The sequence below is a fragment of the Hakea prostrata genome, chromosome 4 (assembly GCF_041222555.1).
Source record: "Hakea prostrata isolate BN-2017 chromosome 4, UWA_Hpros_2, whole genome shotgun sequence".
NCBI lineage: Eukaryota > Viridiplantae > Streptophyta > Magnoliopsida > Proteales > Proteaceae > Hakea > Hakea prostrata.
This window is the reverse complement of record NC_142603.1, coordinates 55,712,352-55,725,035: the sequence shown is the minus strand read 5'-3', so window position 1 is coordinate 55,725,035 and position 12,684 is coordinate 55,712,352. Positions and strand designations below refer to the sequence as shown.

The following is a 12,684-nucleotide window of genomic DNA, read 5'->3' as shown; positions in this document are numbered from 1 at the left end:
AAATCGGAAGTATGATCATGGCTTCATGAAGATTTCACAAGGATCATGGCGAAGATCAATATGAAAATCATAAAACCTTAAGAATGAAAGGAGATTTGTAGAAGAGATGGTTGCAAGGATGCAACATCTTCTTCTAAATCTCAATCACAAAGAATAAGACATAGCAAGAGTAGATCAATACAACACAAGAGAGATTACTAACCTTTGATTGAAGAACAGGAGATGAAAAGCTTGAAGTCTTGAAACAATTAGAAGGAATATCAAATCATGAAGATCACATTTGATTTCTCTTCGAAATCATCATGTGGGGAAAACACAAGGTTATAGAGTGTATGGAGATCCACTCTAGAATAGTAAGGATTAGAAGGATCAGTCATGGGAATGACTTAAGATCACCCTCCTATCAAAGGGAATAGAAGGCACAAGAAGAAATAGAAGGGAGAAAAGATCAGCTTCGAGGTAAACTTCTACCAATTGAAACTAGGCAACTCATACGACAGAGAATAAATCGAACAATGTATATGGTATGTATGCATTTGGCACGATAGCAAGATTAGGATTAGGTGGGATTTCACATTTATAGTTGATTCGGATACTAAGGATGTTGACTCCATTGATGTGCACAGAGAGGGGGAGAGGAAGATGAGATGTGCTAGGACAGAGAGCAAGTCATCTCACTAGCAGGAGGACCAAAGCTAAAGCTACAGGAGCTGGTCCCTCTAGGGATGCAACGGCTGAAGCATCTAACCCAGGGTTAGGGGGTTGTATGTTTGACATGTTCAGTCGGTCATAGAGTCATTATCCACAACGTCATGGCACGATACTAGAGCAAGATCCTGATTTTTTCAAGAGGGGGTGGAGAAGCCCAAGATCATAGATGCATGGAAGAATATGAAAAGTTAAAGAGGTAGTGGTGAAGTGGATGTTGTTCCACACTATTTCGGCCAACACAACACATGGGCCATATTTTAAGAACATGATAGACATCATTGCATCGGCAGGTTCCTGGATACGTTGTCCCTACCCCTAAAGAGGTCAAGACCACCTATCTGACACAGCAAAAGGAGGAGTTGGAGGCATACATTCAGGATATGAGGCCCTTCTGAGAGATGTACAGATGCACCATTATGTCTGATGGATGTATAGGTCTAACAAAAAAAACCATCATCAACTTCATGGTGTATTGCGATAGGAGGATTGTCTTCTCGAGATCTGTGGATGTGATGAAACCTAAGGTCTAGGGTTAGGTTTTCTAGGCAATCCCCCTAAATTAGCTTTAGCCCAGGAAAAGTCCAGCAGGGGGTTTTGATCAAGCTGCAGGGTTTTAGGATGGTTTTGGGATCCAAATGAAGGCTGAATTGGGGGTTCTAGGATTGATTAGGCCAATTAGGGTTTTGAGAAAATTCTGCAATTTCAATTGAAGAAGAAGAGTTGCAGAATTTTCCCAGAACTCTATAGTTAAGGGTTAATTGGGCAATGGAAGGTGGGAATGGGTTCTAGACTTAAGGGCGATGCTAGGGAAGGGTAATTGGGTTTCAAAAGGGGCTGTGAATGATGGTGGAACAGAGGAGGGAAACCTACTATGATGCAGGAAAGGGAAAGAGGGGAAGTCTTGGTGGTGGGAGAGGGTGTGGGACGGGCTGCAACTGTAGCAGATGGGATGAGGCTTCTTAACTTACTTGGAATTGAGGAAGCTTGCTGGAATTCACAAATGGGAGCTTGAAGATGTTTAAGAAGCTCTCAAACTAGAAGAACAAAACACACAAAGCCAGTCGTAAGGTACCTAAGAGGGATCCCATGACTTTACCAAGCCAATTCTCAAAACTCAGTTCATTCAATAACCAATTATTGAAGAATTACATGAAAGACTAGGCTATTTATAGCCTCCACCAACCATCCTAGACTCAACTAATGAATCCTTAGCAAATTGGGATCCAAATACTTACTAAAGTAGGACTTGATTAAAAATAGAACTACTTTAAGATAAGGTTCCTAAAATTAGGGAGCCCTTATCCTAACCAACCAACAACTCCTACTAAGAAACAAATACCCAAATTAACTCAACAACTAGGACTCCATAATAGATATAAAAACAGAATTAATTTCCTAAACTAAAGTGGACTTGGTTAACCAATTATGGCTCAATCCGGGTAGGAAAATGACCATTCTGCCCCTAGACAAATTCGGCTCCCCCTGGGTGGGATCCTGCTCTCAGATGGGCTTGGGACTTCTTTTGGAGCTGTCTAGGGCTGGTTACATCAGGATACTACTAGTAGGGTGAAAGACTATAGATATATCTTTGGACTCCTATAGGACATGGTGGAGGTGGGGTAGGAGAATGTTGTGCAGATTGTCACTAATAATGGCTCCAACTTTAAGAATGTGGGTGAGATGATGATGATGATGTCAGCATAGTAACATCTATATTGGACACCTTGTGCAGCCTACTGTATCAACCTCATACTAAAGGATATTAGGAAGATCCGCATTATCGAGTGCGTAGTGGAGAGGGCTAGACAGGTAATGAATTTCATATATAATCATAGCTACGCTCTCGACATGATGAGGCAAGCATGTGGTCGTGACTTAGTGCGACCCGGTCTCACGAGATTCGCAACAAATTACATCACCTTGAACAAAATAATGGAGAAGAGGACAGGCCCAAGATCGATCTTTACATTTCAAGAGTGGTTTTATTAGAGTGGATCCAGGTTAGATAAGTAAATTTTATACAGTTGTTTCATTTTACCAATTATTACACTATTTATTAAGTACTAACTTAAGGTGTTTGTCATAATTCAAGACCACCAATGGGTGCGCTGCATAGAGCACCATATCATTAGATGATTTCTCAAAATAGCTGGGGTTAGTATTGCAATCCATAGAGCCCATTATAAAGGTCTTGCATATGTTGGACTCCTCCATAAAGGGGCCCTCTATGCCCCACCTTATGCAGCCATTCAGCCCATAAAGACTGGCATATAGAAAGCAAACCCAAGAGGCTACCAGGTTTTCCTATACATTATCGATAAACGATGGACTACACGTCTTATGCATCCGTTGCATAAGGCTGGTAAGTAAATATCCTGGGTTGTTGCCTTATTGGTAATTCATTCACTCTTAAGTCTAATTGTGACTTTGTGAATTGTGTAGTCTATTGTCTCAGCCCAAAATATTAGTACCAGGACCATTTAGGGTTGTTCATGGACCTACTTAAGGCCATGATGCAAGTGGTTGCAAAGTTGAAGCCGGACTCGACGTTGTAGTCCTTTTGTAATAATGAGGTGAGAATGAGATAGTAAGACTTGCATTTGATTTTTAAAAGAATTTAGCTAACCATCATTACAAATAATTGTAGATAAATATTTTTAGGGACACATTTGGGTCCTTTGGTTTAAATGTTGCAGTAAAGGGATGGGCCAACTCTAATCTAGGTTAGATGCATATTTATTATTAAATTTTACAAATTAATAGATTATCTATTAAGTATTAACTAAATGTTTTTGTCATAATGCAAATGAGTGGTAGGTTATCTATGGTTCGAGTTCATTGAACCTCAGGAAAGTGGCGATCAAGGACCTCTCCCAGACTTGCTTTGCCATCGAGTGTGAAAGGAACTAGAGTATATTCAACTTGATCCACTCGAAGAGGAGGAACGGATTAAGGAGTTAACGCCTTAATGATCTAGTCTTCGTCCACTACAACCTTAGGTTGAACATGCAGCACATTGAGGAGCAGGCGGAGGGTGGGGGTAGTAGGAGACCATCGACCTTGCCGATATCTTTGAGGTGGAATCAAATGGTGAGGGATACGGGTGAGCCAGTGTTGGACTAGTCTGGAGGGAGACGTGACCTAAAGATTGCTCATCGTGCGAAGGTTGATGTTGATGCAGTTATGCTATGGATGGACAGGCACACACATAGGAGGCATCTAGTGTTGTGGATGAGGATTGAATGATGGCCCCTACCACACACGATAATGAGTTTGTGCCCTTGACGCTTGGTCTGGAGGATCCAGATGATGCCATCGCTACGAATTAGACTCATGATGATGATGGTGGTGATGATGAGGATGGTGAGGATAATGATTAGTCTGCAGGTGATGGGGATGATGATGACGATAGTCGTGGTGGTGGAGGACTTCAAGAGCGTATACCGGTTTCACTGCTAGAGACACAATTGCCCCCTAGAGATACACCAAGGAGAGTCACTTCACCTATGCCAGACAAGATGCAGATCATGGTGGGGAGGGGAAGGGGAAGCGGCATTAACATGGCTATAAGGATGACTCCTTATCATACGGGGTCTTACCATCCTATGGATGTGGGCATCGTGATAGGCATAATGGGATTCATGAGCTTGGGTGAGTCCAGAGGCTCCACATCTACTTATGGGGCTTACGGTTATAGACATTATAGTATAAGTATCCCTGCCAGTTACAGTGATTATGGGTCATGCTCGGGGCAAAGTCAATTGGGAGTCCATCATCGGATGAATTCCACTACCCCCAACACCACTACAGCCACCAGAGCCATCTCCTCTTCCATATCCATATTGCACATTCCCTCCGCCAGGATATTTTAGGTATATGGATGACATGGCCTATAGAGCAACATTTTCCGACTACATCAACAACCATCAGTAAAACATGTCATAAGATGTCTATGTGCATTTGTTGGATGAGAGGATCATAGAGACAAACTTGTGCTCAAGGCAGGGGATGGATCCACTGAGGCACTCATCTTGGTATTGAGATGATGGAGCCATCATAGCACATCAAGCAACAACATGGCTTAGGTTATTCTTATTTCTTATTTTATACTAGTATAGTTATACAGTTGTACTTGACTACTTGTATAATGAATTTTAGTTGTCTTTTTTCTTGCAACTTAATAAAGATCTTTGTGTTCTCTTGCATCATTTGCATATTTACATTGTTTTAAATTCATGTTCCAGACTCACAGTTTCGCTAGCATACAGCTAGGCTTATGCCGATCAAGAACACCACTTCAGTTTAGTTTTTAGGCAAAAAAAAAAACTTCCAGTGCTTTTATTTCAAATTAGGCCATACACAAAAAACTAGGCCTAAATAACCCCAAATACTCCCCGAAATTTGGGGTCAAAATCTAGTAGAAACATTCCAAAATTTCTGCAAAATATCACTGCCACCATTATCATCTTCCCTAGCTTGAATCTAACTAGGAGCTTGGATCTTGTTCAGATCCTACACATATGTGGAAGGCACAACCTCATTGTTTTTTTCCCCCTTGAAACAAGAAATTTTTATACATGGGGGATGGGGATATTACATATGTTGTCTAGAAGGGTCGAACCCACGACCTCTTCACTAAAAGGTATAGGGCTTACCAGTTGACCAACCCTGCATTGGCACAACCTCATTGTTGCATGGGGACATCCTCCAATCCGTATCTGTAATACCAATTGTCTCTTTTGCATGTACCCCTTTGAGCCATGAACTCATTGACATTAATGCCTGCCTTGAGCAATATTTGATTTAAGCCTCCCTCCAGGCTGGTCCAATACCGGCTCACCCCTGTCTGTCACCCACTCGACGAAGGGGTCCTCATCATCTAAGTCCACTTAGAAGACATCTGCAAGATCGATGGTGTCCTGCTTTCCATCACCCTCCACCTGGCTTTGTGCGTGTTGCATCTTTAATCTCATGTTGTAGTGGAAAAAGACAAGGTCATTTAGGCATTGAGATCCCAATGTATTTCATCTCTTCAACTGGATCAGGAAAAGGTGCTCTAGTTTCTTTCACATCTAGAGGCGGAGCAAGTCTACGAAAGGACCTTTATCGCCACTCTCCTGAGGTACTGTGGACTCCCGCCATAGAAAACACACCACTTCGTTACATTATGACAAAAACATTAAGTTATTGATAATCTAATAATTTGTAAAATGTAATAATTCTATACGAGTTATTGATTCTAACCTAGATCTGTGCGTCCTAGTCCCTGCACCGCAATCTCTGAACCAAAGGACCCGAATCCATCCCTAAAAACCTTAATCTACAATCATTTTTAATAATGGTTAGCTAAATTCTTTCAAAATTCAAGTGCAACTCGTAAGTCATAAGTCCCTACTAGCTCACCTTATTGCTACATAGTGACAGGAGCATTGAGTTGTGCTCCATCTTTGCAACAACAGCCATTATTGCCTTAGCTTCATGTTTAACCCCAAACATTGTTGTAATGGTATTTGGGGTTAGATATAAGATTTTCACCATTATTGAATGAATGAATTACCAACAAATTGCATATTCACTTACCAGCCTTATGTAGTAGAAGCATAAGATGTGCAGTCCATCTATCTTCCATGATCTTCAGGAAGTTACTGCATCCTATTTGATTTTCTTGAAATACAGCCTGCCTCAAGGGTTGTGTACGGATGGATATAGTGGGCCCTTCATAGAGGAGTCCACCATATGCAGGACCTTTAAAATGGGATCCAACGTCTGTGCGGTGTGCCTGCTCGGGGTGTTGGTTCCTCTCCAATCAAACCAATCGTGAGACGCAAAGATGGATCTCAACCCTTGTTGTCAATACTCTTTAAGGCAATATCGTTCGTGGCAAACCTTGTGACACTAGGTTGAACTGTCACCCCCCACATATCTCCTTCATCATGTGAAGAGCGTACCTATTATTGTATATAAAGTCTGTGACCTATCTAGCCCTGTCCACTACGCTCTCCCCAATCCTGATCTTCCAATGTCCTTCAACATGAGGTCGATAAATTGGGCTGCACAGGGTGTCAGAAAAACACTGTGATCCCTGGACCGCATCATCATCTCTCCAGCCTTTTTGACGTTAGAGCCGTTGTCCGTGACGATCTGCACTACATTCTTCATCCCCACCTCCTCCACCTACAAGACCCATAAATTTACTTGTGGTCTCTTGCCTGCCTAGATGCATCCACAAATCTCAAGAAGATGATTCTCGTATCACAATACACCATCAAGTTGACGATGGACTTTCTACTCAAACTAGTCCATCCATCACCCATTATGGTGACGCCATATGTCTCCCAGAAGGGCCTCACCGATCCAACATAATCCATAAGCTCGTCCTTATGGTTTGTGAGATACTTATTCATCACCTTATGAGGAGTGGGGGCTAAGGTAAGATGGACCTGCCTTTGGGATCATGTCAATCATGGACTAATAGTCGGAGCATTATGTTGTGTTGGCCGGAATGGAGTTGCAGAGTATCCATTTAGCCACTACTTCTTTAACCTTGCTCTTAATGTTTTTCCATGCTCCTGACATCTTGGACTGCTTCACCCCCTTCTTCCTAAAAACATCCGGATTCAACGAGTTTTCCCGAAATTATATGAAACCGAATCAGTCTCATTTTGACTCGGTGACTTCCAAAATGGCGATTGGAAATTTCATACTATGGGTCATGTGCACATGCTGATAGTATTTACTAGACTGCCCCTTTCCCCTTTGCTTGGTTGACAAGAAAGATCATATCTAGGATAGTTTCTGTTTTTGAAAGTTAACTTTTTGCTTTACTTTTTCTTTCCATAAAACAATCTAGGAAAGATATCCTAAACTAATCTTTGACCAAATGCAACGTAACTTAGGCCCAACCTGCTCAACCGTTGCTGCCGGACCAGAGACCCAACAGAGGAACTGAAATAGCTCGAGAACTAGAGGTCCACCCAACCGAACCTACCTGCGAGTGAACCGTTGTCCTCAACCTTCAGAAGTCTACCTCACCTTGCTGCTGTGATGGGGAACCTGACCAAGGTTGTGTCCCAGGCCCATCCTCAGATGTGCAGTGGTGAGGGAGCAGGCATCGAGCCTGACAGCGGCGAACGATTGTTTTTTCCTTCCTGCCATGAGCAGCAGTGCAAACCTGAGGCCACGGAAGTTGCCAATGCTTCTGTAAGTGTTGGGTGTTCAACATCATGCTGTGCTTATCTGCTAGCAATCTTTGGCTGCTGTGTTGTCATTCTCCTCTTCTATCCAGTCACAGAAATGTAGTTCTAGCAATTCCACGTCCCAAGTGGAGAAGGGGAAAGATAAACAAAGTTCATTGCTCAGTCAGCGGGGAGCAGCGGTACTGGAAAAAAGTTTATTCAAACTGGCGAGAGTTCAGAACCGGTGTGTCCATATGGTTTGGTGGGTAAGAAAGATCTTGACAATGGTGCTGTGATGACAATGATGGAAATGGGTTCTTTGGAGATAGATATTTTGATCCAGAGGAATGGCTACAAGGGTCAGAATATGATTACAGATCTGAGCTCCTTGAAGGAAACTCCTTTAGGAGTTAACTTGGATAACAACTTGGTCTATGAGATGCATTGGCACTCATTTACTGAAGGAAGCCGTCTAGTTTGGAAAATGACTCCACCAGGGCAGATGTGTGGTGGTGTTATTTGAAGGATTGAAGACAAATTAGGTTTGGGGTAAGGACTAAGGAGACAACCCAGTTCCTTTGTTCATCAGTGAATTTGGGGTGGATTAAACAGGTGAGAACCCAGCTAATAATAGGTTCTTGAGCTGCTTTCTTGCCTTTGCAGTGGAAAGAGATGTGCATTGGGCTAGGTGGGGGCTCACCACAGAACGGCGTATTTGGAACTTCGGGTAGAGAGATCAAGAGATCACTAATGAAGATTACTGAAACTCGAAGAGGAGGAGAATAGAACAGTGGAGAGGTGTGAAAGCCATAAGGATTTAACAAAGCTAATGATCAGAGCCATTGCTGCAGCAGAGTCTGCATCATTGATGACACTGAGGGACATGGTGGAAGAGTGTAAGAGTTTCTTCTTCGCTGGTAAGCTCAACACCTCTAATTTGCTGAAGTGGATCACGGTTCTGAACCTTGTCCTCAAGGTTCTCTTAAGGGGTTGGCAGTGCTACGGTAATGCTATATGGATATGTGTAATAAGAAGGGTATGGCCTATAGGTAGTGTCCTTGGGAGGGTTATTTGTAAGGGAATGCTGGGTTGGAATGTTATTTTGGGAAGTAGGTCAGGGTTGGAGAATATCAGAGGTTAGTATGGTCAATAGTCCTAGAATATAAACGCAAGAGGGCAAGTAATTGGAGGCAATGAAGAAAGTTATTCCCCTACTCCTATTCCTCTTCTCTTAGTTTCATCTTATTCCCCAATCCCGTCTTCTAATTTGCTGTGCTCCCCCCTCTGAACTTCTTCTCTTAAGTCTGAAGATATGGGTTCGTAGCAGAGGTAATGGTAAATTTTCTTACAGCATAATAGGAGAGAAATGAGAAACAATATTTATGAGGCTTTGGTCATTTGTCTTGGTATCATTTAGTCTAAACAAATCAAGGTAGCTGGGTTTAACCCCTTGGAATATTTTTCCATGCTTCCGTTAGCCAAAAAGTTGAGATGCAGGCATATTGATGCATCTGAAAGGTGAAAATTGATTCCTTGTTCTTCAAGGAATTTGTACTTTACACAATTTTATAACAAATGCAAATCTGATGACTATTGAATGAATCTTGTGCAACAGAAGCTTTGGAGGGGCATGTTTCAACTGTGGACAATCTTGGCATAAGGCATCAGAATGCTTGGACAGATAAACCTGCTAGTCTTTTTCTGAAGATAGTTCAGTTCCCTCAGTAGTTGTACAGTCAACCACCAGCTGCAATGCTGTATCGTGGTGCAATGCTTTTCAGTGATTGTCGTTTAACTGCTCCTCAGCGAATGGGAGATGGAAAATCAAGGAGTCAACTTCATTTTTGGTTTTCCAATTTTGATATTTGTACGTAGATTTGCTTCTTTGGTTGTAGAGTTTTCTTGGCTTCTAGTTTTTGACTTTTTGTGATCTATCATGAGAAGTGCAAAAAATAAAACATAAAAATGCACTGCACTCATAAAGTTGTTGAGAATTGTTTAAGAATTGTCTTCGTCATTTCATTCTATTCAACGAACCCTATTTGGTTGCATTCAAGGGAAGATTGTGCAAAGGAAGAACTGCAGAAAGAATGAGTTCCTTGATATAGTTGGAGAGGTGATCAGGATGGTATTTCAGGAATTTATTTTTTTTTTTTTTTTGTACTAGTGTTTTTTTTAATACTAGAAATGAAATGCTGTCCGCAAGGGTAGAACCCAAGACCTCTCAACTAAAAAGTATCTCAGGAACATTAAAAGACAAAACGGTTGACGAACCCTAGGATGTTCGGTGAAGAATCCTTAATGCATGGAGAAATTTTCTCTTTCCTTTCCCCTTAATAGAGGTCAAAATTGCTTTATTGGATAACTTGGAGAGTCAAATTTAAAATAAAAGAACCACGTAAAAGTTGAGAAAATTTTGGAATCCTACCCTGAGAAAATCTCCAATATTAATGTTACTTGCTGAGTTACCTGAATTAAAGATAATTACTATTGTCTCCTTATACTTTGGTTTTATTATTATTCAAACCTCTTTTTTTAAGAAATTACTATTGTCCCATTACTACGTGTTAAGTGGTTATTAGCATCAAATATGTAATTTTTATTTTGTCTTTCATTAAAATTAAGAAGTCAAAATTATAGCATTATCCTCATTTATAGAAATTATATTGAATATCAATTATATCCTTAAAATTTTATATTGTAGAGTCAATTTGGTGGGAGTACACACTTATGATTGTTGAAATTTTCATGTTCCACTTAAATTTTTACAATCACAATTATAAAAATTTTACAAATAAATTAGAATATAGGATGTTAATTGATAGGAAATTTGATAACATGCATAATGGTCAACATATATTAGGTGATTTTCAATTTTAAACTTTGAATGACATTTGATATTTTATAATATTTAGTTTCTATTTTAAATTTTATTTATTCACATATTTCCTTTATTCAGTGATTTCTTTTAGAGAAGAAAATCAAATATTTCTTTTATTCGGTGGTTTCTTTTTAGAAAAGAAAAGTTAATTTAAAGTTTTTTTTTTCCATAGTTAATTAAGGGTAGTATTATAACTAGACAAAATAGTAAATAAGTAATGAGATAATTGCAGTTTACCAAAAAAAAAAATGAGATAATTGCAGAGTTATTTTTCGGATTTTGAAAAAATATATAGATGGCACATATAAACTAACGGAGCTTAACGGCAAGGGACATTAGTAATTGTAGACAAAGTTAAATGTTGGATTAGCAATTTTAAAAAATACAGGAAATAAACTAGTAATAAAGTTAGAATACAAGGTGTAGACAAAGTTAAATGTTGGATTAGCAATTTTAAAAAGTTTTCTCCCCTTTTATTTTTTTTTTTTTTTTTTTTTTTTTTTTTTTTTTTTTTTTTTTTTTGGGGGGGGTTTGGGGGGGACCCATTTAGGAAAAGGGCCTTAGACAAGACACAAGGGCGCAACAAAAAAACCCAACAAGGAAATAAAATAAAGTAATAAAGTTAGAATACAAGGTACTGGGCAAGCAATTAGACATTAGCACGAGTAAATTCTCCTTAATTGAACTTTGTCCAGAATTCACTGAAAAGTGGTTTTAACTTTTCTTTTTTTTTTTCGGGGGGGTTTTTTTTTAGTATTCTCATTCGTTACAATTCCCTGTAATTTAGGACTAGGATAACGAGTAGTTAATTATTCAACCATCATAATTAAAACTCCAACTAAGAATTGAATCTAATAAATTCTTAAAATTAAGCCTCAAGAAAAGAACATAAATAAAATTAGAAGAATTTATTAATCAATTCTTAATTGAATTTTAATTATGATAACTAGATAATTAATTGTCACATGTGACAATCTAAATAAGAATTTCAGGAATTTACAACCGTAGCAATGGTAGAGGATGTGCAGTCGAAAAACCCTCTTTTGAGTTTTTGCAGGTTTTTTCATCATGATATCTTATTAACCCTAATCCTCTTGCTATGTTTTGTAGGCCATCCCGTTTTTCCTGTTCTTTCTCTTTCTGACACCTGGGTTTTGGCAACTGGACGGTTGAAGGGTTCGAGGGCTTGGTGCTGGTTTCTTAAGCATATAGTATGGAGATGACGGTTCATCTTGGCAGGTAGACACCCAGGACCCAACTCTAAAGCAATATTGGTACAGAGCCACAAGAAAAGGGCGATGGTTACCACGATGGGAGAGAGCAAGAGAAATTGGACAGGATTTTTATCTCTTTTTCTTGGTGGACTTTGTTCCCATCTTCGGAAGTGTTTAGACTAGGACCAGTCGAGTTAGATCACAATCCCTTTGTTTTCAATCCAACTCCCTGACGACCCTCTTTTAAAAAACTGTTCCACTTTCAAGAACCTGGAATTTCCACCTGGATTTTTTTTGCTTTTCTTCACTGGAATCAACTTCTTTTGGATTGTTTACTGGTGAAGTTTGTGTTTTTGTCTCCTCCTTTGCTTAAAAATTGAAATCCTCAGGTTTTCGTAATATTGAAAATCTTGAAGATTCCCTGTTTGATTTGGCTCAGAGGGATGAAAGGGGTGTTTTTGAAGAAGATGTCATATGATTGAGCCTCACCTCTTGTGGATTTTTCAAGCTGAAAAGGCGTTTTTGAAGCAAAAGTCTACGCTGAATTTGCTGCAAAATGAACTGTATTTGCATCTATACAAGATGAAAATGGAGCGATAGTTTCGCTGGATTAGCTAGGGTGCTTGTCAACTATTTTCAAGAGCTATTCTCTTCCTCAAATTCGATGGCTTCCTTCATTGATTCACTCTTTTCTCTTTGTCTT

The 12,684-nt window shown here is 39.8% G+C and overlaps 1 protein-coding gene across 3 annotated transcripts in view; it reads left to right on the top strand.

Moving 5' to 3' along the window:
- LOC149019761 (DEAD-box ATP-dependent RNA helicase 3B, chloroplastic-like) overlaps positions 1-10,007 on the top strand; it is a 44,848-nt gene extending 34,841 nt beyond the window's left edge. For all 3 annotated transcript variants that reach the window (XM_089153737.1, XM_089153735.1, XM_089153736.1), the window contains one exon: positions 9,502-10,007. In XM_089153737.1, the coding sequence (XP_089009863.1) occupies positions 9,502-9,571 (70 nt within the window). In that variant the 3' untranslated portion in view covers positions 9,572-10,007. The remainder of the gene's footprint in view (positions 1-9,501) is intronic.
- The last annotated feature ends 2,677 nt before the right edge of the window (positions 10,008-12,684 follow it).